This window comes from Lutjanus erythropterus, chromosome 14 (assembly GCF_056507025.1).
Source record: "Lutjanus erythropterus isolate fLutEry1 chromosome 14, fLutEry1.hap2, whole genome shotgun sequence".
In the NCBI taxonomy this organism is placed as follows: Eukaryota; Metazoa; Chordata; class Actinopteri; order Lutjaniformes; family Lutjanidae; genus Lutjanus; species Lutjanus erythropterus.
This window is the reverse complement of record NC_139330.1, coordinates 14,607,132-14,628,039: the sequence shown is the minus strand read 5'-3', so window position 1 is coordinate 14,628,039 and position 20,908 is coordinate 14,607,132. Positions and strand designations below refer to the sequence as shown.

General features: G+C 39.6%; 2 protein-coding genes across 4 annotated transcripts in view; one reads left to right on the top strand and one right to left on the bottom strand.

The window, feature by feature from the left end:
• Positions 1–1,979: 1,979 nt before the first annotated feature.
• Positions 1,980–20,441, bottom strand: kmo (kynurenine 3-monooxygenase). Its single transcript, XM_084736692.1, has 16 exons — positions 20,322–20,441; positions 16,732–16,835; positions 16,290–16,359; positions 16,002–16,099; positions 15,166–15,255; positions 14,356–14,404; positions 12,486–12,573; positions 8,679–8,844; positions 8,471–8,542; positions 6,725–6,846; positions 6,048–6,195; positions 5,908–5,965; positions 5,725–5,807; positions 4,471–4,572; positions 4,323–4,382; positions 1,980–2,365 (listed from the first exon to the last, which is right to left on the bottom strand). The coding sequence occupies exons 2-16, from the start codon at positions 16,783–16,785 to the stop codon at positions 2,219–2,221; spliced, it is 1,407 nt and encodes a 468-aa protein (XP_084592818.1). The 5' UTR covers positions 16,786–16,835; positions 20,322–20,441; the 3' UTR covers positions 1,980–2,218.
• ide (insulin-degrading enzyme) overlaps positions 19,677–20,908 on the top strand; it is a 30,803-nt gene continuing 29,571 nt past the window's right edge. The window contains exon 1 of one of the 3 annotated variants that reach the window (XM_084736691.1): positions 19,677–19,723. Coding sequence is in view for 2 of the 3 variants with exons in the window: in XM_084736690.1 (XP_084592816.1) it covers positions 19,979–20,064 (86 nt within the window). In the remaining variant the exon portion in view is untranslated. Of the gene's footprint in view, positions 19,724–19,877; positions 20,065–20,908 lie in introns of those variants that run through there. The other 2 variants (XM_084736690.1, XM_084736688.1) reach the window with 2 other exon arrangements.

The following is a 20,908-nucleotide window of genomic DNA, read 5'->3' as shown; positions in this document are numbered from 1 at the left end:
CATTGAGAATGTGTGAGTGACTGAGTGATCTTTGTTTTTCTACTGTTTAGTCAAAATAATAGTTTGACATCATGGAAAACACACCTGTTTGCTTTCTTGCCAAGACTGATGAGAAAATGAGAAGACTGATACCCCTCTCATATCTGCTCACTAAATATGATGCTACAGCCTGGAGGCTGTTAGCTTAGCTTATCATAAAGACAGGAAACAGCGAGCCTGGTTGTGAAAGATGGTTCTACATCTGGCAGCAGTACGCAGCTGAATGAGGTGCTTTAATTGTGTTTGCACAGTTAAAGGCTGGCTGTTGAACCCGGTTTTCTAAGTGCATCTTCAGTGTCTGTTTGCATGATTAAAGGGTGCAAATCAACCAGTGTGCTTCAGTCCCCAGTCCTAAAGCTTGTTTGTTTGAAGAAGAAACGCACAACGTCCCCCCCCCCCCCCCCCCCAGTGTTTCCAAGTGGTACTGTTGTGCCGCTGTGGCAAAGAGCAGATACTGTGCTGAATTTTGGTTGTGTCTCAGGACTTTGTTTTTACACTGTGCCCTTTGTGCAAACTGATTTCTAATGTTTAAGCTATTTTAATTATTATTTTAAAATGTTTTATAATGTGTCAGCCCTGTGGTTAAAATCTGGGGAAGTTTAGTGACAGAAAACACTTGGTTTGTTGCATGATGATTCAGGGCAGGAAATCAACCATACTCAAAGACGGCTGCGGCTATCAGCATGTACTGCTGCTAAAAAGATGTCGGCTGTCAGGTGGCAACCACTGCACACTCTCTCTATTCATCAGTGGAATCACTCTTTGATAGAGATATTGACTATGGAGCTCTCGGTTGCGAGGATGAACAGGGCAGGCCAGTGTGTGCCGGAGGCTAGGAAGGAGACACTCAATGCAGCTAGAAATATGACATAAATGCAGTTTTTTTTAGTCTGTTTTTATTTAACTATGCATTCTGTGGAAATGAGATATCATGATGTATAATGGGATTTGGTGAGACCCATGAGGAAAGGGTTGGTAGGAGTATGACAGGTATGCTTGGTGTACCTGTAATTGATTAAATGTTAATGAACTTCTTCAAAAGGGAAAAAGTACTTTTTGTTAATGTGTATTATTTTCCAATGTATTTTTTCCCTCTTTTTTCAATGCCTTGTAATACTATATGTTGTGTGATCAGACAGAGTTTATTTGCTGATGTACACCTGCAAACCTTGTGGAAAACATAATAAAAATTGGGTCAAAAAAAAAGAGAAAACACTTGTGTAAGAGTTAGCGAACGGTCGTGGTTTGGGTTTAAATGATTAAATGAAATAACAGATCTTTTGCAGGTCTGGGGTTCCATTCTAGATATGACTGGGAGTAACGCTCGTGGGAAACATTGAAAGCAGTGGTAGCAGACCAATGAAAGTGAAAGTGAGGCTTGTGGAACCAGTCTCTTGTGAATGGTGTTAGTACTCTATAGCCATTAGACTGTGCCATCAACATCAATTCATAATGATAGGCCAAAAACTTGTTTATTTCCACTTTAACCTGTACAAAAACCCAACCCTCAAAATGATACCCTTAGACTGACACGGTAGCTGTTTCCAGTTTTCATGCTAAGCTAGGCTAACTGCTGTAGTGATGACAATGTTGTTTCCACAACTTGTTTCTGATGCCCCGAAGTGGCCAAAAATTGTTATTATAGGTTTAAGAATTTGTTGATACAGAGTTATATATGTTGTCTCAAAAAGCCTGTCATCCTGTATAAAGAAAAAGGGAATGGAGCTTAAGGCAAAATAAAAATCTGACGGTGACTATGAGGTGAGGGAACCTTTATTTGCATTATTTAATGTATAAGCATCTATAGAACATGCAGCCTAGCCCCTGCCAGTGAGTTTAATAGTGACAATTTTGTTTTCACATCAAAAATTGAGCAAATGATGATGATGGCATGAAAATAATTAAATCTAAAGACTGTAAAAAGCCACTACCTTAATGGTTCCTTCAGTCAAACCATTATCAGTGAAAGACTCATGGAATGCTATTATCAATCATTAAGACTGGTATAACTTAAGACAATTATTATTACAGTATGTTAATTTGCTTGGCAGAGCCTTCACTGTGCTCATTAGGGGATTCAGTCAAACTCTAATTAAAATTTGGACCCTCTCAGTTAATTTATGCGTTTGATGCTCCAGTCCTCAGTCTTTGCACCTGTCTGTCAGATCAGAGACAGTGCTCACGCTGTCCTGAGGGCAATAAGCCTGTTCCACATTTTCTCAGCGGGGATGATGAGCTTGGTGATATCGGGAGGGTTTTTAATGAGCAGGTAGGAGACTCCCAAAACAGCTCCTGTGGCACTGAAGAGCAGGCCCCGGTTTATCACCTGTGAAAAATAGATTAAAAAAAACACATCAGGCTTGGTAAACGAATCCCATTTTGAGGAACCTCAGTTTCTAAAAAGCACATCACAAACACTAAGAAAACAGCCTGTCAGGCTTTACTTCAAGCGTTTGGTAACACTTTCTTAAATTGGTCCTAGTTCTTAGCTCCTTGTTTTCGTAGAGAGGAACTGATAACTCATTAGAATGTTCCTGACTGAGGACTAATTGAAATTTGGTGCTAATTCTGGGGGAAATGGAGGCAGTCTTGAATTTACTGCAGTTAATTAATTTCAACTAATTGCTGGTGTAAACTATAGAATCTTTTATTCAGGGCACAACACATCGGCTGAACCTTTAAATCATACAGTTAGAAGCAAGTAAAATCATACAATACAGAGCATACAATTCAAATAGTGGAGAATAAAGTTTTCAAGAATAAATGAACATTTACTTGAGTTTAATGCATCATTGTTTCTAAATTTAAGGAGTCCTTTGAAAAAAAAAACAAAACTCTGGAAATATTTTGTTTCTCAGTAATTTTGTACTTTTGAGATAAACTGATAATGACAACATGGACAATTTACTCAAAACTGACTATGGTAATGAAGTTAATGGGCCACATCTTGTAAAAATGTGACAAGTATAGTTTTTATAATTTTGAGAGATTTATGTCCACACAGCACCAACATTCAAAAACCAAGACTAAGTGTATAGCCATGCTAGCAGCTCTGTGATGCTGTATTTAGGCACAGTGGTGCTTTGAACTGAATCTCACAGTGACAAAGCTAATGTGCTGATGTAGACCAGGTATAATGTTTATCATGTGCAACATCTCAGTGAAGTCAGTGAAGATATTTTTTCTGAACTAAGTTACCATCATTGTGCACCGGGCACAACGAAATAAGGTCTGTGGTTTTTCATTTTTTGTTCTACAACATGTTCTACAATAATATCAGTAAATAGCCCCCTTGAGAATTTTGAAGTTTTTACGTGTTGTAAAAAAGTTGCTAACAAGTGGCTAAATTAGTCGACAGATGTTGTCAGGGAGATTAAACGTCATCACTCCAAACACTAATCACTTAGTGGTGGTGATGCTGAAGTCTGCAACTGTGCTATAATTTGCTTACAGTTAGTGTTTTACTTCAACTGGCGATTGCATATATGCTTCAAAAATGATAAAAATAGTGTTAATTTGTAAAGATTACTGCTGAACAAAATGTAAGTAAAAATCACTACTACTTTAACATAATTTATGTGTGGTATTGTGATAATGTGGGATATTCTAACTTATTCAGTAAAATCTGTTGTGTTTGTATTTGTGAAAGAAAGTTTGATTTCTTATGTTTTTTCCTACATACAGCTGTACACTCTTCACCTAGTTCAGCGACCTTCACATTGTAACTACATCCTCCCTACACTCAGCTCTCTGCAGCAGACCTCGGTTTGTCCATGTCAATATCACACTGTTTTGTTGACAATTATGTTTCTGTATATGCTGCTTCCTACAGCAGTCTTTTCTCTCCCAAAGAGAGGTCATTTTGCCCTTTGCTCAGACATCCCTGCGGGTTTAACTAATTTACAGAGGAGCCTGTGAAATCCCAGCTGCCCTTCTGTCTGTGGACCATTAGCACAGAAGCCATCAGTACAGGTCGCATCAGACAGTGCAGAGGACTAACAGGCTCATCTGCAGCCAAACTTGAGAAATCAGAAACATGTCTCTGTGCAACAAAGCTCTGTGTTTGTGGTGGAATAATTCAAATGTTTCTAAAAGGGGAAGTATTTACCCAGCGAGTCACATCCGCCTTTCATGCTCATTGCTGATAATACTGCGACTTCAAAAGAGTCCTGAATTACAATACTAAAACGTTCAAAGGTATGAAAAAAACCCAGAAAAAGTTAATTGTATGCACAAAAGATGAAATGAATGAGTCTACAGAGAAGACACATCTTTGATCTTACTTTGTTTTGCCATTGCCAGCGCTCCACGGCTTTATGGTACCTTGTCCTTGTGAAAGTGACCTAGAGACAGTGAAGGGCAACACATGATACAGATTTTGTGGTAGACCGAGCAATGTGACACCGATCATTTTGTTTATTATACATGTACCATTGTGTAGAGTGGGATTATTGTCTTTGGCATGAAGAAGTGGAGGAAGTTATCAACATGTTTTCTGAAGAGGAACCATCTGGAGTTGACGTGGGCTCGCATCTACAAAACACAAAAACATGTGTTAGTGGAGTGAACCATCTGTCCTTCACATTATAATGTTGTCAAATCAATCTAACAGCCATATCAAAAACTCCAGATGCTCTCCTCTATTCTTTGGGGCATAACTGCACCAGCGGGGGATTAAGCTGAAACAGCGTTACAGTCAATTTTAAGATCCGTAAGAGAAAGGACAGTGCTGAGATCAGTGACTTCCCTTTTGCTGTCCACCTGTCAGATGTGATGGAGAGTGTAAATATCTATCTAGAGCAGCGGACCCTGAGACCATCAACAAACGCGGTCGGCATCTTTTGAAAATGCTGTCAGATCAGCTAGAAGCACCGCCACAGGTGACCACAGGTGACCACAGGTGACCACAGGTGACCACAGGTGACTGCTCCAGAGGGCGTGAAGGAGAGCGGATAACAGCAGATATGATACTTAAAGCTGCTCCTGGATAATGTCCCATCAGGAAAATATAAGGATGCTGCTCCACAGCATCCTTGATCGGGTTGTTGCACCTAAATGGTGGATCACTCTCCAAGCTGACTGGACGCAATGCACCTGTACTTCACTTGTGTTTTTCCTTTTCATGCTACTCAGTACTTCTATTTTATAGGAAATATTGTACTTTTTACATTTATTTCACAGCTAGTTTACACAGTTCAGTTTAGGACTTTCCATGTAAATCATATGAGCAGTTCAGAGTTATCAATCCATTTGTAATAGATACCTCAGCACAAAGTTAAAGCTACCACAAGGAACCTTTCTATGTTGTTGATCTTGGAGGCCTGTTTGAAAAAGTGGTAGTGTCTCAGCACAAAATATACTGTCAAAAATAAAATTATCTTAATAGAAATCTCCTCCTGCTTCTTTTTAACTGGCTAATGTACGACTCACTGTAACTTTGCCTGGGAAAATGTAACCACAGGCTCATTTCATCTGATTTCAAGGGGAATCTCACCTGGTGACAGGCATTCTTCTCACGGATGGGCTTATTTGCTTAAGTAGGTCATATAGAGGCACAAATATTACACTGAGACTGTTTCATAACCACTTAAAAACTCATTGTAGCTCTAATACTTGAAGTGATGTATAAAGATTGCCTTTTAAAGTCTGAGGTTGAATTGAGCATATTAAAAAAATATTCATTACTTCAATGTAGTTGTACATGGCCAAGTCTGCAATTGCATGGTCGTCTGGAACTCGCACTCTGGTATACTCAGGCAGCGCAGCGCCTGGGAGGACACACAAAGGAAACACAGCCAGATTATTCTCGTGAATTATCACTTCATTCTCGGTTTCCCCTTTAATCTTTGGTCATTTAAAGGTACTTACTGAAATCCTCATTGAACTGTTCCAGTATTTCGTCAAAGACAATGCAGTCCTCAAAGCCCTATAAAGCATGAATGGATGAATGACTCTCCATTTAATTCTTTTTTTTTGCCATTTCCTCCTCCTCACTGAGTGTTACTTACAGCGTTCATCCCCTGCCCATAGAAAGGCACCACTGCATGGGCTGCATCGCCCATAAGGACGCATTTGTCACCAATATGATATGGGGTGCACTTGACAGACACCATGGCCTGCCCAGGCAATCGGAAAAAATCCCTCTTGAGAGCATCACTGTGAGGCACAAATGGAAATAAAACAATTACAAACTCGTTTTGAGATCATTTTGACTGACTAAACAACAGATTCTTGCTTTTGCTCGCTACAAAAACAGCTGTCACATCTGAGAAAGCTGAAACAACCACGCTCTGTCTGCCCCGGTGATGTTAAACAGCCAAACAGAGGAACAAAAGCATGCAGTCTGTTGTTTATGCCAGAGCACTCCCAATAACGTCAACCCGAGAGAGGAAGTGAGTGAATGAAGCCGCAGGCGTTTCTACAGCTCATGCCTCCGCTGTATCTCCGTCACCCACAACATACGGTTCACCTCAGATTAAAACCTCACTGTGCAAAGTAAGTCTGCAATTTCACACATCACAGATCATGGCTGTGGATGCCCTGGAGTCTACGGCATGATGGGAAATGAAAGCCTTTTTGAGGATGGCTTGGCAGGTAGGATGAAGAGATAAAGGCAGAGAGGGGGAATGACTGACAGTGGAGAGAGGCAGAGAGAGAGATGGATGGAGGTGAGAAAGCCACTTACACTCCTAATAGTGGTATGGCATCAGGAAAGTAATTCTGGAAAAACTCGATGACTTCATCTCCAGTGGTGATCTTCTCAAACTCTTCAAAGGGCATGAAGAGGGTACAGGTAAATGTCTTGTCCTGAATTGAAAAACAAACACAGTTCACAGTGATGCAGCTCTCAAATCTATTTGTGACTCACTGCTTGCCAACTTAAATCAAGTCAGAAAGATATTACACTTGGTTACACCAAGGTGAGTTACAAGATTAACCTTTTAACACCTTTTAACCTGTTCCAGCAATTAGACAGTAGCACTGTGTAAAACTTTGACGGGCTGCAAGTATTATGAGAATTTTTTGTAATATACGTATCAATAGATTAACCTATTGTTGGACATTTTCAAAAAGATCCACCTGTAATAACAATCATATTGTGCTTAAATATACACACAATGTTAAAAATATCTTGACATAAAAATAGTCTAAATAATGTGATATAATAAAATCTATGAAGCATTTTATAGGTCCAAATATTTTTTTTCATGTCCCTCAACTGTCTCAATGTTGAGATATATAAAATGAGTTAATTCAATAACAATACGACATTTATTCAAATGAAATAGTTCCGTATAAATATTACTTTACACCAGATTAAAATTCATTACTTCTCAAATTTAATGGTCACATTAGTCATCGTAAGATGCTGATATTTAGTGGGTGTAGTGATTTTTTAATTTTCTTTTATTTAAAAAAGGTTTTATTGTTTACGCTAGTGTATTTATAAGCATATACATGTGTTTTATTATTTACCTTTTGCAGTTGTCCCAAATCTTGCTTTTTGTTTCTAATTTTCTGACCTTGGAAAGAACTGTTCTTCTTCTTCTTCTAATCATTATTATTATTATTATTATTATTATTATTATTATTATTATTGTTGTTGTTGTTGTTGTTGTTGTTGTTGTTGTTGTTGTTGTTGTTGTTGTTGTTACCTTTATGGGTTTTAAATATCCTCCATCCTGAACTCATTTTAGAATCTTCCATCCTCAATGCAAATGCAGTAGCTAACTGATAACTACAGTGAGTGCAAGTGATGGATGAATGTGCACTGGGGGTTGTGGGCGTGCCATTATGTGCCCATCTGAGCAGGTGCTATCTATCAACCTCACATTGTCGACCCCCCCACCACCACTCCCCCACCCCCCGAGGACCTTTTAGCGCTGTCTCTGTTACCATGGTATCCACAAGGGGCAAGGATGTGTTTTGTTTTCTCAGCCCTAATGTGTTCCTGGGAACTAGGGCAGTGAGTGACAGTGTGAATGTTCTCCAAAGTCAGCTGCCTTAACCTGGTCTCACTGAGCGGAGCAAAACTGATGTGCTGAGTCAGCCATGTGGAAAAATCATTGTGGGATTAAGAAGGACAGGAAGAGGCAATAGAAAAGTCTGACAAAAGCAGAGAGACTGATGAGAAGGAGGACACAACTGCTGTGTGGAAAGTAGGTAAGATTTCTGATGAGTAAGCCTGTGCTGGCTGTGACGCGTATGTAAACATGACTAATTAACTCGATGAGGACATCCCAGAGGTCAATCATGCCCTGAAATTCTCTGAAGTGATTATGCTTTTGTTTTTCTGTAACAGCTGGTGGCTGCCAAAAAATGTAAGGTAACAGCAAAAAAATAAACATCTTAGATTGCTTAATTCGCAACTGTTGTTTGAGAAACAGCGTTTAAAGAAACATAAAACACAGGAGGAAAATAAAATACTCACCAAGTTGGGCAGGGCGATCATCATGAATGTGTTTCGTGGCCAGATGTGCAGATAATTAGGCTTCATGGCAAACTGGGGGTGATGGTGAAAGTGGGACAAAGGAAAATGAAATAAACAAGAGGAAATCTGTGTCTAAAAATGTGTGCCCAATACCAGCAGCAACTCACCACCTTCATCATAAAAGGAAGGCACCATACATGGGACTGACCTCTCCATTGATGGGGGGCATGGTGAGCTCCATGTAACCGTGGGGGATGTAGGTCTGGCTGTAGTTGAAGCGGCTGCGACGAAGGAATTGCTTGCGGACAGCAGAGAAAGCTCCATCACAGCCTACAATCAGGTCTGCCTCGATCTGCTCCTTGGTCCCATCTGGCCTGGGAAACATACCAGTAACATGACAAACTAAACGTGTAATATGCAAAACTGGTCACCATTCACTTCAGCTGTTTGGGAGATTCTACAAAGCTGTTTTCCTGTGAAAATCCAGCAGTGTTTTGTGAACTGAAAAACTAAATCCGACCTTCAGTCAGCATGAGGGTGAGTAGATGATGACTGAATTTCCATTTTGGGGCGAACTATCCCTTTAACATGACAGAAATCGTACCAGTAAGCAATCTGCATGTTAAATAATTAAATGAGCAAAGGCAACTTTTCGGTCACAGACCTCCATCAGCCTTTCTAGAAGAATTGTCCCGATGCATATGTACCCGTCAGGCAGGCTGAAACTCACAGGTGTGTAAAAAATGTTTCTCTGTGGATGTTTAGCCTGAGAAAATGTGATAACTGTGGGGTCCTCAGGCTGTGTGCTTCAGGCTTGACTCAGACACAAGTCTAATGCAGACCGAGACTTCTGTGAGCTTTTCTTTCTCACACTTGGCCTTTTCATCATGCACACTTTGGGAGTATCTTGTCCTCTGCTGGGGTTCACTTAGAGCTACAGCTTTAACATGGGCAACTGATTTTTGGCATTCTTATATGTTACAACTAAAAAAATCTTTTCTTTCCCTCAAGACTCATTTTAAAATCAAACTAAGTTTCATACAGATGAAAATGTATTCAACTTATTCACAAGCTACTCACCAAATATATAGTATTTATTATATACAAGTTAAATGGTTGTGGTGTTTTCTGATTCATAGCCATGGCAGCCACAAATGGCAGCATCTCTGGCCACCCTACACACCTAGAATACTGTTTGGTAAATCAGCTCATTTCCACTAATTGCTGCTCCAAACAGCAGGAGTCAGTATTTCAGACATCTCTGAACATGTGCCACATGGAAAGTTTCCCTGTCATAGTTCCAGTTATTGATTTAATGTTGGAGATCTGACTCCATTGCCAGGACAGCACACGTTAATGACCCATGTTTAAATGCTGGTGATTCTGTTAAAATCAATGTTACGTACATCTGAATATATCCTTGGCACTCTATCACCTCATTTAATGATCCCTGCGGGGAACATAATGATGTTTGTTGTTGCCAAATTGCTTTGAACAGCATTCCAGTCATTTGGACACCAAATAGCATTGCTGCAGAGTGTTATTCATTTAATTTTTCTAGACCCCACAGACATTACTGGATGTATTTATGCATTTCAAGTCACACCTTGTATGCTTGTGGGCTGTACATCAAAACACAGAAGTCCAGGGCAATGGGTCAAAACATAAAGCACTGGAAAATTTCAAAACTATCAAATACTTTTTTGAGATATTTCAGTCTGGACCCAAGTGTTGCACCCACAGACCCACATTACCATCCACAGAGCTACACTGCTAGTGTGGCTAATAATATGGTCACATGTGTAGATAAATGTTTGTTAAAGGACCAGTGCATACGTTTTACTGGCATCTAACAGCGAGCTTGGAGATTGCAAACACACTTACCCTCCCCTTCCAACTATATAGGAAAAGCTACAGTGGCAGCAAATCTGTGGGAGAGGATCCAAAACCCTATGTAGATATAAACGGCTCATTCTAAGGCTTTTCTTATTAAAACAGACTTATAACATTCTGTTTATGATATATTCTGTCAATAAACCAGCAGTATGAATGCAAATGTGACCTGGGTTGAAAGACCGTCTACTTAACTGATGTCCTGTAAGTATATCATTTGTTTCATTATAATGCAAATTGTACCTAGGCTCTCTTACCTGCAGTGGACCCAAGACCCCAGACTCCACTGAAAAATTGGGCTCTTTTGTGAGTAACTTTGTGAAATGCTGTCTCTGACAAATTCATATAAAGTTGGCAAATGTTACACATTAAGTGTCGGTCTTTGTGGAAAAAACATTGAGCCTGTTTGTCCCAGCAACCGCCAGTTAAAAACATCCACACATTTTTGCAAATGTGTTTTTTTGCATAGAGCAGGGAAGTGAAAGAGCTACAGCGACTTCTTAATCAGCTGTTCCGTCTTGTAAATTCAGCATTAAATGCTATACATTACATTCTTAAAAGCATTGTGTTGCAGACATGAAACAGGCTAAGTGGTGTGCTGGGACACATTCTCTTTCTCATTAATAATTTCTTTGGTATCTGTCATGTGAAAACATGAGATTTAAACACAGTCAGGAAAACTAAACGTGTGCATTGTCCTGATTATTCTTCATTTATACAATCACAGCGGCCCACAGAGCTTTCCTGCCAGGCTGCTGACAGTGCAGGTTAAATATGAGGCTCATTGTCAGCTGATAGAGGATTTGTAGTGTGGTGCTGGATTATAAAAAAAAGAAACAAACAGCAAAATAAATAAAGACAGTAACGGACATTCAACTGACAAAAAAAGCCTCATGTGTACACAGTTGTTCACATTCCAGTGCAGAACATGTAAATGAAAGGATCGTTTCAGCAGTACCTACCTCACATTGATGACAGATTGGAGCTTCAATGTGATTCTTCACAATTTAGCAAAGTGGATTTATCATTACTTTAATGACCAGCAACCAGTAAATTATCCAAGTGCATAGTAAATGAGACGACATGTGTTTCCTAATTACAGTGGTCTGAGGTTCTCTCTGATAATCCTTTTGTAACATGAATGTGCCTGAACCATGGGGTGTTGATTACACATTGTTGCTGCCCACCACAGTGCTACAGCTCTCTGCCTAAAGATACTTTATCTCAAAAAACTAATCAGATAACAATATTGAATAGTGACCTCAAGAACTCAGTAGAATTAGTATGATTATAGACCAGACTAAAAGAAGAAAGGAGGTCACGCACATCTGTTGCATGCTGATGACTATCTCTTAACATTTCCTGGCTAGTATAGGAGGAAACTGTCTATCACTGCGGCACATGGCTCTCCATGTACATTTAATTATACCAGCTGGGGGGAGCAAATATGAGCTGTCACAGTTCAACTACAGAGCAGAGGAAAGGATGTGTTCTGGATGTGCGAGGTGCTCGCCTGGGAGAATTTAGGATTCGAGGCACACTCACAGCCTTTACACGCAATGTGTTTTAATTAAAGTGCATGAAACTGCACAGTGACTCATTCGACTCCATGCTTTCAAATCGGTGCGCGCAGGACCACCGGGCATCAAAATAAAATTAAAAAAAAATAGAAATGACAACATACAAATTTCAGATAAGACTGAATTCATTTGAACAACTCTGATCAAATTAAACAGTTTGTGCTCTTGTATATTGTGTTAATAATGCTCTGCATGGATAAGCTAGTGCTCACAACTAAAAAGACCTGGAGGTGTTTCAGTGTTAATTGGGTTGTAAATTGTGTGTCACATTTTCCTCAAGGACAACCAATTACAAAGCTGCTAAAACGTCATGTGCAGAGGCTTCAAAGGCAACGTGCTTATCACCATCCCCGAGCTCAGGCAGTTAACATACAAGGCCACGTATTTATATGTAGGAACACGGAGGGAACAAGATCAATAAATCTGTTGTTAAAACAAAGAATCCAAATGAGCAGATCTTTGTCCTAGATTACCCTTCATATATTATGTGCATGTGTGTGTCTATGTGTGTCTGTGAGAGTGTAAGATCGGTAACTATTTACCTGGCGAAGGTCATTAGCCCTGTTTCAGCACTCCAGTCCTGCAGTTTACGGTCAAAGTTTAACTTTGTGTTTGGATACCTCTCTGCCGCTGTGGGAGCAAAATGTTACAAAAGGAGCTTATATCACATACAGAAGCATGACATAAGACCAGCAGTTTAATATTACAGGTAATAATCTTGTTAAAATACACACAAAACCATTACAATTCTAATAAAATGCCGTCAGTAAACAGTTATGTCAATCCCCCGCTGAAGGGGAATGACCTCCTGCTGATTAGTTTGAATCTCATAAACAACACAACACAGCAGTCAATGTGTCTGGGCTTGTGAAAACTGATGTTTAGGTTGTCACACTCTCCAAAATCTCTTTATCTCAATGTTCATTCCAGGCATCTGGATCGGCCCTGATAAGAGCGATGACTTTACAATCAGCCTCTTTTTTCAGCCCACACAGGCAATCTAATTAAACGCAGGCCTATGCTGTTGCACATTATCTGCAAGCATGCACTGAGGCCCTTCATTAAATATTAGTCAAAATTCTTTTAGTCTGAGAAGACTAACACATCCCCTGACGACTCACATGAAGCTAACACACAGGAGTACTGTATCTGCAGTGGATAAGGCTCAGCTCTCTAACAAACACCCCAATATAGGGCAAATGGTAAGCGAGAATACGTCTTTTAACTTGGAGCTTTGTGAAAAGTTCATGCATTAATGTATTGAGGGTACAGACATGAAACTAGATTAAGTCTTTCATAGAATTCAAGAATATGTTTTAATATACTGTATAATATGCTGTTTGTGAAAAGTGATCTTTTTAAAGCAGTTCTATGTAAAAGAAAAAAATCTTCCTTTTACAAATAAAAAGTTGAATTCATTAATAAGGTGCTTGCTCAATTTTCATATGCTAAGGGGTTTAGCTGCTACAGCCTTCCTTGGTTTTTATGATATCCAACTTTTGGTAGATTTTTTCATTTTACTGACTTTATGTCTGTGTCCCCACTGTCCTTATGAATAAAAATGTATATTTTTTTATATGTTCAATTTTAGAAACACAATTTGTATTTCAAAAGTTACATTTTTGGCATCACTGAGCAATAATTCCATAATAACCTTTGAGCATATTGTAAATCAAGTCGTCTGAGAGACAACTAGACTTTTGTGCCTCCTCTTGGTTCTGTTTTGAAGCTTTAGGAAATGTGGCCCGTGACGAGAGACTTTGACCTGTCAGAGGTAACCTGTTCCTATTGACTGTTTTACTAGTGCAGCTGCACATGCGCTTCCCTTCGGTGGAAAGCCTGAATCAGTGGCAGAAACTCCTGCAGGAGAAGCCGCTATTCCAGCACTGGCAACTACATCCGAGCCCAGGAGTTTTTCAGTCACAGGACCTTGTTTTTTATTTCCATCATATCAACACAAAGGGATGTGTGCCTCAAACGGACAAAAACCCCTGGTCAAATCTTAGCAAATGTGCAATATTTGAATGATAAATTGTCATTTCAGAGGTCCTGCAGCTACTTTTACTTTTATGCTCATATTGCCTTTACTGTTTCTAATTTTGTCCTCTTTTCTTTCTGCCATGTAAAGAGTCTTTTAAATTGCTATACAAATAAAATTAATTATTATGATTATTTTATAACACCGTTGGCCGTTTCTGCTTTTGATGTCTGCTGCTCTGTCTCGTATTTGCTTTTTTGTTGCTGTTTATGTGAAGCACTGTGTGATGTCTACTCTTGAAAGGTGCAATATAAATAATCTTATTAAAATGAGTTTATTATTATTTCAGCCAACATCCCATAATATTGCATTCAGTGTTATCCTCCAAGGGTAATTTGACTGAACTCTAAAACAGACACTATTAGCGTTCTTACCTGTTAGTAGCTCTTTGTTCAGATTGGCTCGGTCTACTGACAGGATGTACTGCAAGGAGAACAATCTGCATTTTAGTGTGATTCTACAGATACGACAGAAACAGAACTGCAACACCGTTCATTTAAATGGGAACAGTGAATCTCTGTGGTATATCCTTCCTACAATGTGTCTACTGTCTTTCTTGTAGATTTTTTTTTAATTTCATTCAACCATGCAAGTTCCCATGAGATTGAGGATCCCAGCCAAACTGCCTGCACTGTAATTAAAAAGAACTATTTTCAGACAGACTAACCATGCACACAAATGACAGGAACACATTTTATAATAATAAACAAACCTAATTTAAGGTGGACTCAATTGTTATGTAACAAAAAAAAAATCAGTCTGTCAAGCCTGTTAATCATTTGGTGCATCCTCGACTCACTACAGCTAGCAGGCATGTTGGACATTCAGTGTTTTTTTATGTGTGCTTACAAACACACCTGGGCTCTGTCAGGTCTAACAAATGGCTAAATTAATCTTTAATCTGCTGATTGACTCAGTATATGTGTGGCAATAGACTTTCTAGATAGATAGGTTTTAGATAGATAATATAAATAGGTTCTTGGTATATAAAATGGTCTCTGTACAACCTCTGGGTTGGGACATGATGGGTACTAACTCTCTGAAAAGGGTCCAGGTGGAACCTTCATAAAAGGTTCCAACAGGAACTAAAAATGGTTCTCCTATGGGGACAAGATGAAGAACCCTTCATGCATTTGCATGATAGAATATTCAGTATGATCACATGACAACAATGATTAACTTACCTGGCCTTTCTTGCCATAAGGGATTGGGGACTGTTTCCCATTTAGGGAATGGATCATTCTTGCGTGCATGGGAATTCCCTGGGAAACAATCTGAGAGAAAAAAAAAGAACAAACAAACAATGAGCCTTTACTAATATAGCTCTTGTACTTTTGATACTTTAATTAATGGATATTGTCTCATTTTGAACATGTGGTATTGAAATAGTATTGAAGTACTGATAATTTTGACAACCTTATACAATTTTTAAAAATGTAATTTATGAACATTTAGGCTAAGTAATTATGCCCAGTTTTATACTCTGCAAATCCATATTTTCAGTCCCAATTCATAAGCAGTCTGAGATGAAACTATCATGCCGTGGACAGTCCAGCATAGCCCATGTGGTCACCCAGTAAGTGAAAGCCTCATAAAGCGAGCCTTGTTTCATCAGGCTTAAAAGTCATGCAAGTGTAAAAAAAAAGGGTCTGATTCAGGGTTGTCGGCCGTACATAACATGGTCAGTGCAGCAAATGTGGACCAACAAAAAAGACTGCTGACCTCAGAAGCCAGAATAAAACATCTTGAGTGAACTGTAAGCGAGGAAAGCAGGGTGAACACATTCCCTGGGGCTTGGCCACATATTTAATATTTCATTATCAGAGACCCAGCTAAACAAAAATGAAGGGTTTCCACCTGCTTGTCTTCACCTCAGTCTATGATTTGTTGGTTTATGAGGACTTAAACTGTAACAGGGGCAGGAATAATGGATGACCAACACAAGTATGCTATCAATTTGTTTCAAATCTATCTTTTAGACCAATACACAGGTGAGGAAGGATCATGGGATCAACCTTACCTTCTCTTCCATTCCAACATGCTTCAGTGCTTGCCGGCCCCTGTGAGACAGAGCCAGGTTGATGCTTCTGCCCTTCACAACTTTGGCTTGCCGGATATCTGAACAAAATCAGACAAAATATTTTAGTCTTACCTTCATGACGTTTTGGTTATACCTTATAAGAACAATGTTTCCTATCACCTTTACGTATGTATACTGTTTTGATGTGTGGTGTATTCTTCAGAGGGACGAATGAATGTGACAACGTTATTTACTCAAGTAGGTTGTAAAGAGAGCATTGAATATTACCTTCCCGAGTTTCAAAGACTTGCACATCAAAGCCTCTTTTGGCAAAGAAGCAGGCATTCAGTGCCCCGACCTAAAGGGTGGAGGAAAACAAGGACAGATCTTTGAAACTTTTGCCAAAATAACTCTGCTTTACACTGTCAATTATTTCTTAACTATATAATATTAACACTATTAAGGCTACATAGCTATTCCTCAACACTTTATTATACTTAGACTGGTAATATTATTTCCTTTATCCCAAACTTTTAAGTTCAAATATACATTTGACATATACAAAAAAGAAAGTCCTCTTCTTTCTATTGAAAGATGGCTTTGTAGAGCTGCTCTCTTTAAGAAGAGGAGGACCGTTGCCTTAGTAAAAAGTCAATATGCTGTAGAGAGATCAAAAGACAAGAGGCACTTAACAATAAAGTAATATTTCACTTTCATTTTATTTTCTTACCAAACCACCGCCCACCACTGCTATAACTTTTTTCTTGGTTGTTGGTTCCTCCATTGTCCCGATGCCTCTCTGATGGTCTGACCCTCGTCACTGTCCGGCACAAACTGATTTACAGAAGTAGTTGGTCAAGAGTTAAAAGAGGAGGAGCAGAGTGACTCTCATGTCATTCATCAGTTCCCCTTTCAAAGTAAACACAAGCAACAGATAACTGGGGACTTTGCAGACACACTAAAGGGCCTAAACTAGACACTCCTTGCAATTAAAGGGACAGTTCAAACCAAAATCAAGAATACATGTTTTTCCTATAACCTGCAGTGCTATTCATCCATCTAGATTGTTCTAGTTTGAGTTGCAGAGTTTTGGAGATACGGCAATAGAGATGTCTGCTTTCTCTCAGATATAATGGGACTATATGACCCTCTGCTTATGGTGCTCAAAGCACCTAAAAATACATCTGAAAAACTCTTCAGGAGTGTCTCTTTCCAGAAATCATGACCCAGCTGACATGACCTATAAAACTGCTCACAACAAGGTCTGATTTTCTTAACTTGGTCATGATTTCATGAAGACTGTTTTTGGCAACTTTGAGCACCACAAGCAAGGTGCCATCTAGTCCCATTATAATTGAGAGAAGGCAGACATGTCTACGGCTGATTCTGCAAATTCTGCAGCTCACACAACAACAACTTAGACGGATAAATAGCGATACAGGTAAGAGGAAACATGTACTTTTTATTTTGAAGTGAACTGTCCCTTTAAGCCAACTGATTTGGTTGGAATAAGAGGAATTCACAGTCATGTCTCAGAATATCTCTATCTGCCTGCAGGTGCAAAAACATACAATAAAAAGACCCTAACACAACCTGCTAGAGGTTGTCAAAAAAGCTCCTAAATGAATAACCTGTGTCTAGTCCTTATTAGTAAAAAGACAAGATCATTACAACAAAGTTATTTTTCAGGCATTGTGTGCAACTGCTTAAGAGATGGCTGGTTAAATGCCCCTATGTCCCAAAGTGAAAGGTAAAGAATAAATGTCAGGAATATGTACAAATAAAGAAATATGTCGCCATCTAGTGGCTGAGTGACAGCACTTTCAGATGACTTTTCACAAAACACAGACATGCAAAGTGTGCAGAAGAAAGTTTACTGCCAGTCAGTGGTGGATCTAGGAGTTGAGGAGATGTGGGGCTAAGCCCAGAGACTGATAATTAAATAAAAAATATTTTTTCACCTCTACTGAAATGTCTTGAAAACTTAAAGTCTCATATCTGTTGTCTTACGTGTGCTCCTGTCTGCACCTCCACTCTTCTTCACTGCTCTGTTTTTTTCATATCTCACCCCTCTTGGTCTTCACCTGCTTTCCCCATGAGTTTTCACATCTCATTTCTTATTTTTCCTCCTTCATTCCTTTCATCACTTTCTCTTTCCTCCTCATCTCTGTCTTCTCTCCTCCTCACTCCTTAAATACAGGCTTCCACATCTGTCCTCCTCTCACCCATCCTCCCCTCCTCTCCCCCTGGCTCTTCATCAGACATTTTTCTTCTCTCTCCTCTTAACTTCCACAGTCATACTACAGTCCTCCCTCCTTTAAAACAGTTTGCTCCATCTGTCAGTCAGAGAATAAGCAGATCTATATAGAACAGAATGAGGTTCAATCATCAGTCACTGTCAATCCATTAATTTCCATCTTGCATTATTTCAGAGTTGTAATCAGTGGTAGACAGTAACTTTATGCTTCTACATGACATCCTAGAGCTGAATACTGAACTTTTTTATCAACAAAGCTGAAAAAAGGCTGTTTTCTGATACATGGTTCTCACAGGACAGTGATGCTGGTGTTATAGACCATGATGCATTGCTGCAGATTAAACTTGCCACAGTGGCCTATAAAGAAGTTAAATGAACTCATCTACAGTAGTAAACAGCACTAACACTAATGCAATAATATTAATCCAAAAACATCAGACATAAAAACACTGTCAGGGAACATTTTACTGTAACATGAATACTTTTACTTTAAGTATATTTTTCTGATATTATATCCAGACTTTTACTTGGAGTGAAGTTTCTTAGCAGTGTGAAATTAGTACTTTTGCGTCAGTAAAGGATCTTCACACTTTTTGCACTCCTGGAGTAATATCATCTGAGCTACAGATCAGAAACGCCGCTGCTCGTTGGTGCTCCTCAGACGTGATTTTTTATCTCATTCTGAATTGTGTCAGACACAGAGCAGCCCTCAATGTGTCTGTAAACTCGTCACAGACAGACTGCAAGTTTACCTGACTACTGTTCACCCCGTTCACTCTAGAGATGTTATTTTATCTTTAGCTCTGCTTCATCTTCTTATCAAAGTTGTAAACACTGACACACGCCCTGACGCGAGGGGGAGGCGGGCCCTTGCGTACCTCGCGGGGTCCTACGCAACTTGCGTAGTGTGCGTATGGGGCCGACCGGCTCTGATTATGTGTTATTAAATGTTACCCCTGCAGCTTCGCCTGACATATCACCTGTCTGTGGTTCACTGGCGCCTCCTCCTGCTGCTGATATGCAGCCTTCTGTGGATTTTTGCAAAAACTGCGAATGTCCAAGGGCAAGTGAGAATCAAACACCTCTTCAAAGGAGGAGGCGTAGGATACCTGCCCGTTGGCGGCGTATTACTTCTTGTTTTACACTCCAGTGCTGCACAGTGACACACGCAGTGGACCTGAGAGAGACTGGGAGAAATTACTTGTACAATGTCATTTTCAGAACGTAAAAGATAGTGGGCTTTTGAGAAAACATTCGGGGCATGAGCCTCAGTAGCCACCCTCTAAATCAGCCTTTGCCGTAACATCAGCTCACCCGATCCAATGTTCAACTCAAGTCGGCGCCCATGATTTTAATTATATTAATGTAGCGACAGCTGAATGCGTAGGACCAGCGGCGCATGCGCAGGACAAAGCATAGAACTGGTCTGATACGTACATGCTCCGACCAGGAACTCCACATACAGGTTATCCTAATCGATGTCAGAGTCAATGACACGACGTACTTTTCAGAAATGTGTGAGACAACTTGCTGCTTGCTAGCCACTTCAACTTTAACTTTATAATCGATAGCCACGACGTTGATCACATGTATGAACGTAAAGTAATCGCAGAATTATTAACCTACAAAGTAGAATTACGCTCTGTGCTGTGTTCGATAACTTTTGCCTTTTCAATATGGCGCTGTAAAAGCCAAGGTTTGTTTTTCATGGGTGCAAAGTATGTTTAAGTCCATTACCCGAACGGCCCAGTTTACGAGATATCTCCAGTCAGCAGGCAGCGGTTTCTCTCTTAACCAAGATTTTAGGTACGTGTTGTCAGGGACATGTGTCAAGTATTTGTTAAAAAATAGTTTTGTTAGTTTTACATGACACGGTAAGCTAGTGAGCTACCGAGCCGGGCCATTAAAAGCCGGCGTTGACCTAAGTAAAGCTTGCTAGCTAGAAACTGTTAGCTTTGTTGCTACTTAAGGTGGTAGCTGTAGCGGTTTGAGTACGGAGCTTCTGCATAAAATCACACATTGTATAAACACATTTACAACAGGGATTATTTAAAGATACTTACATGATGAGCGTTAGATAAACAAAGGAACCTCACTACCACTTGAATGTTTGCTCCGTTTTCTGGAGCTATAGTTGCTAACTCAGCTAGCTAACGCTAGTTTGCTTTCAGTTAGGCTAGTGGGGTTGTTTTACGTTCTGTAGTATGTAACAATAGCTAATCTCTGCTGTACTTTGGCAGCTCTATTCATGTGAACAGTGTGGTATGACGTACAAAGGTCGTTTTCGTATTTCGTAGGAAAAATTGTACTTTGCCATTCAAAGCATTAATTTACGTTAACCATAACTGTAGCAATAAGAATTATTTAACCAAGGTGTAAGTGGGTTGCTTGTACTTTTTTAACCCTTGTTTGCAGAATTAGCCTAAATATTTAAATGATCATATGTCATGTTGTTATCAGCAGTCGCTCTCATAATAATGTTTCCAGGTGCAATTAATTTCTGTAGAGTATCAATGGATGATCTATTGACTGGCATCTGTTAAATCCCTGAGGGTCACCTCAAGAAAGGGAAGGTTCACAAACTGTGGCAGATGAAATTTGTCTTGCTCCCGACACATCCTGTGCCTTATCGATGAGGAATAATGAGGTC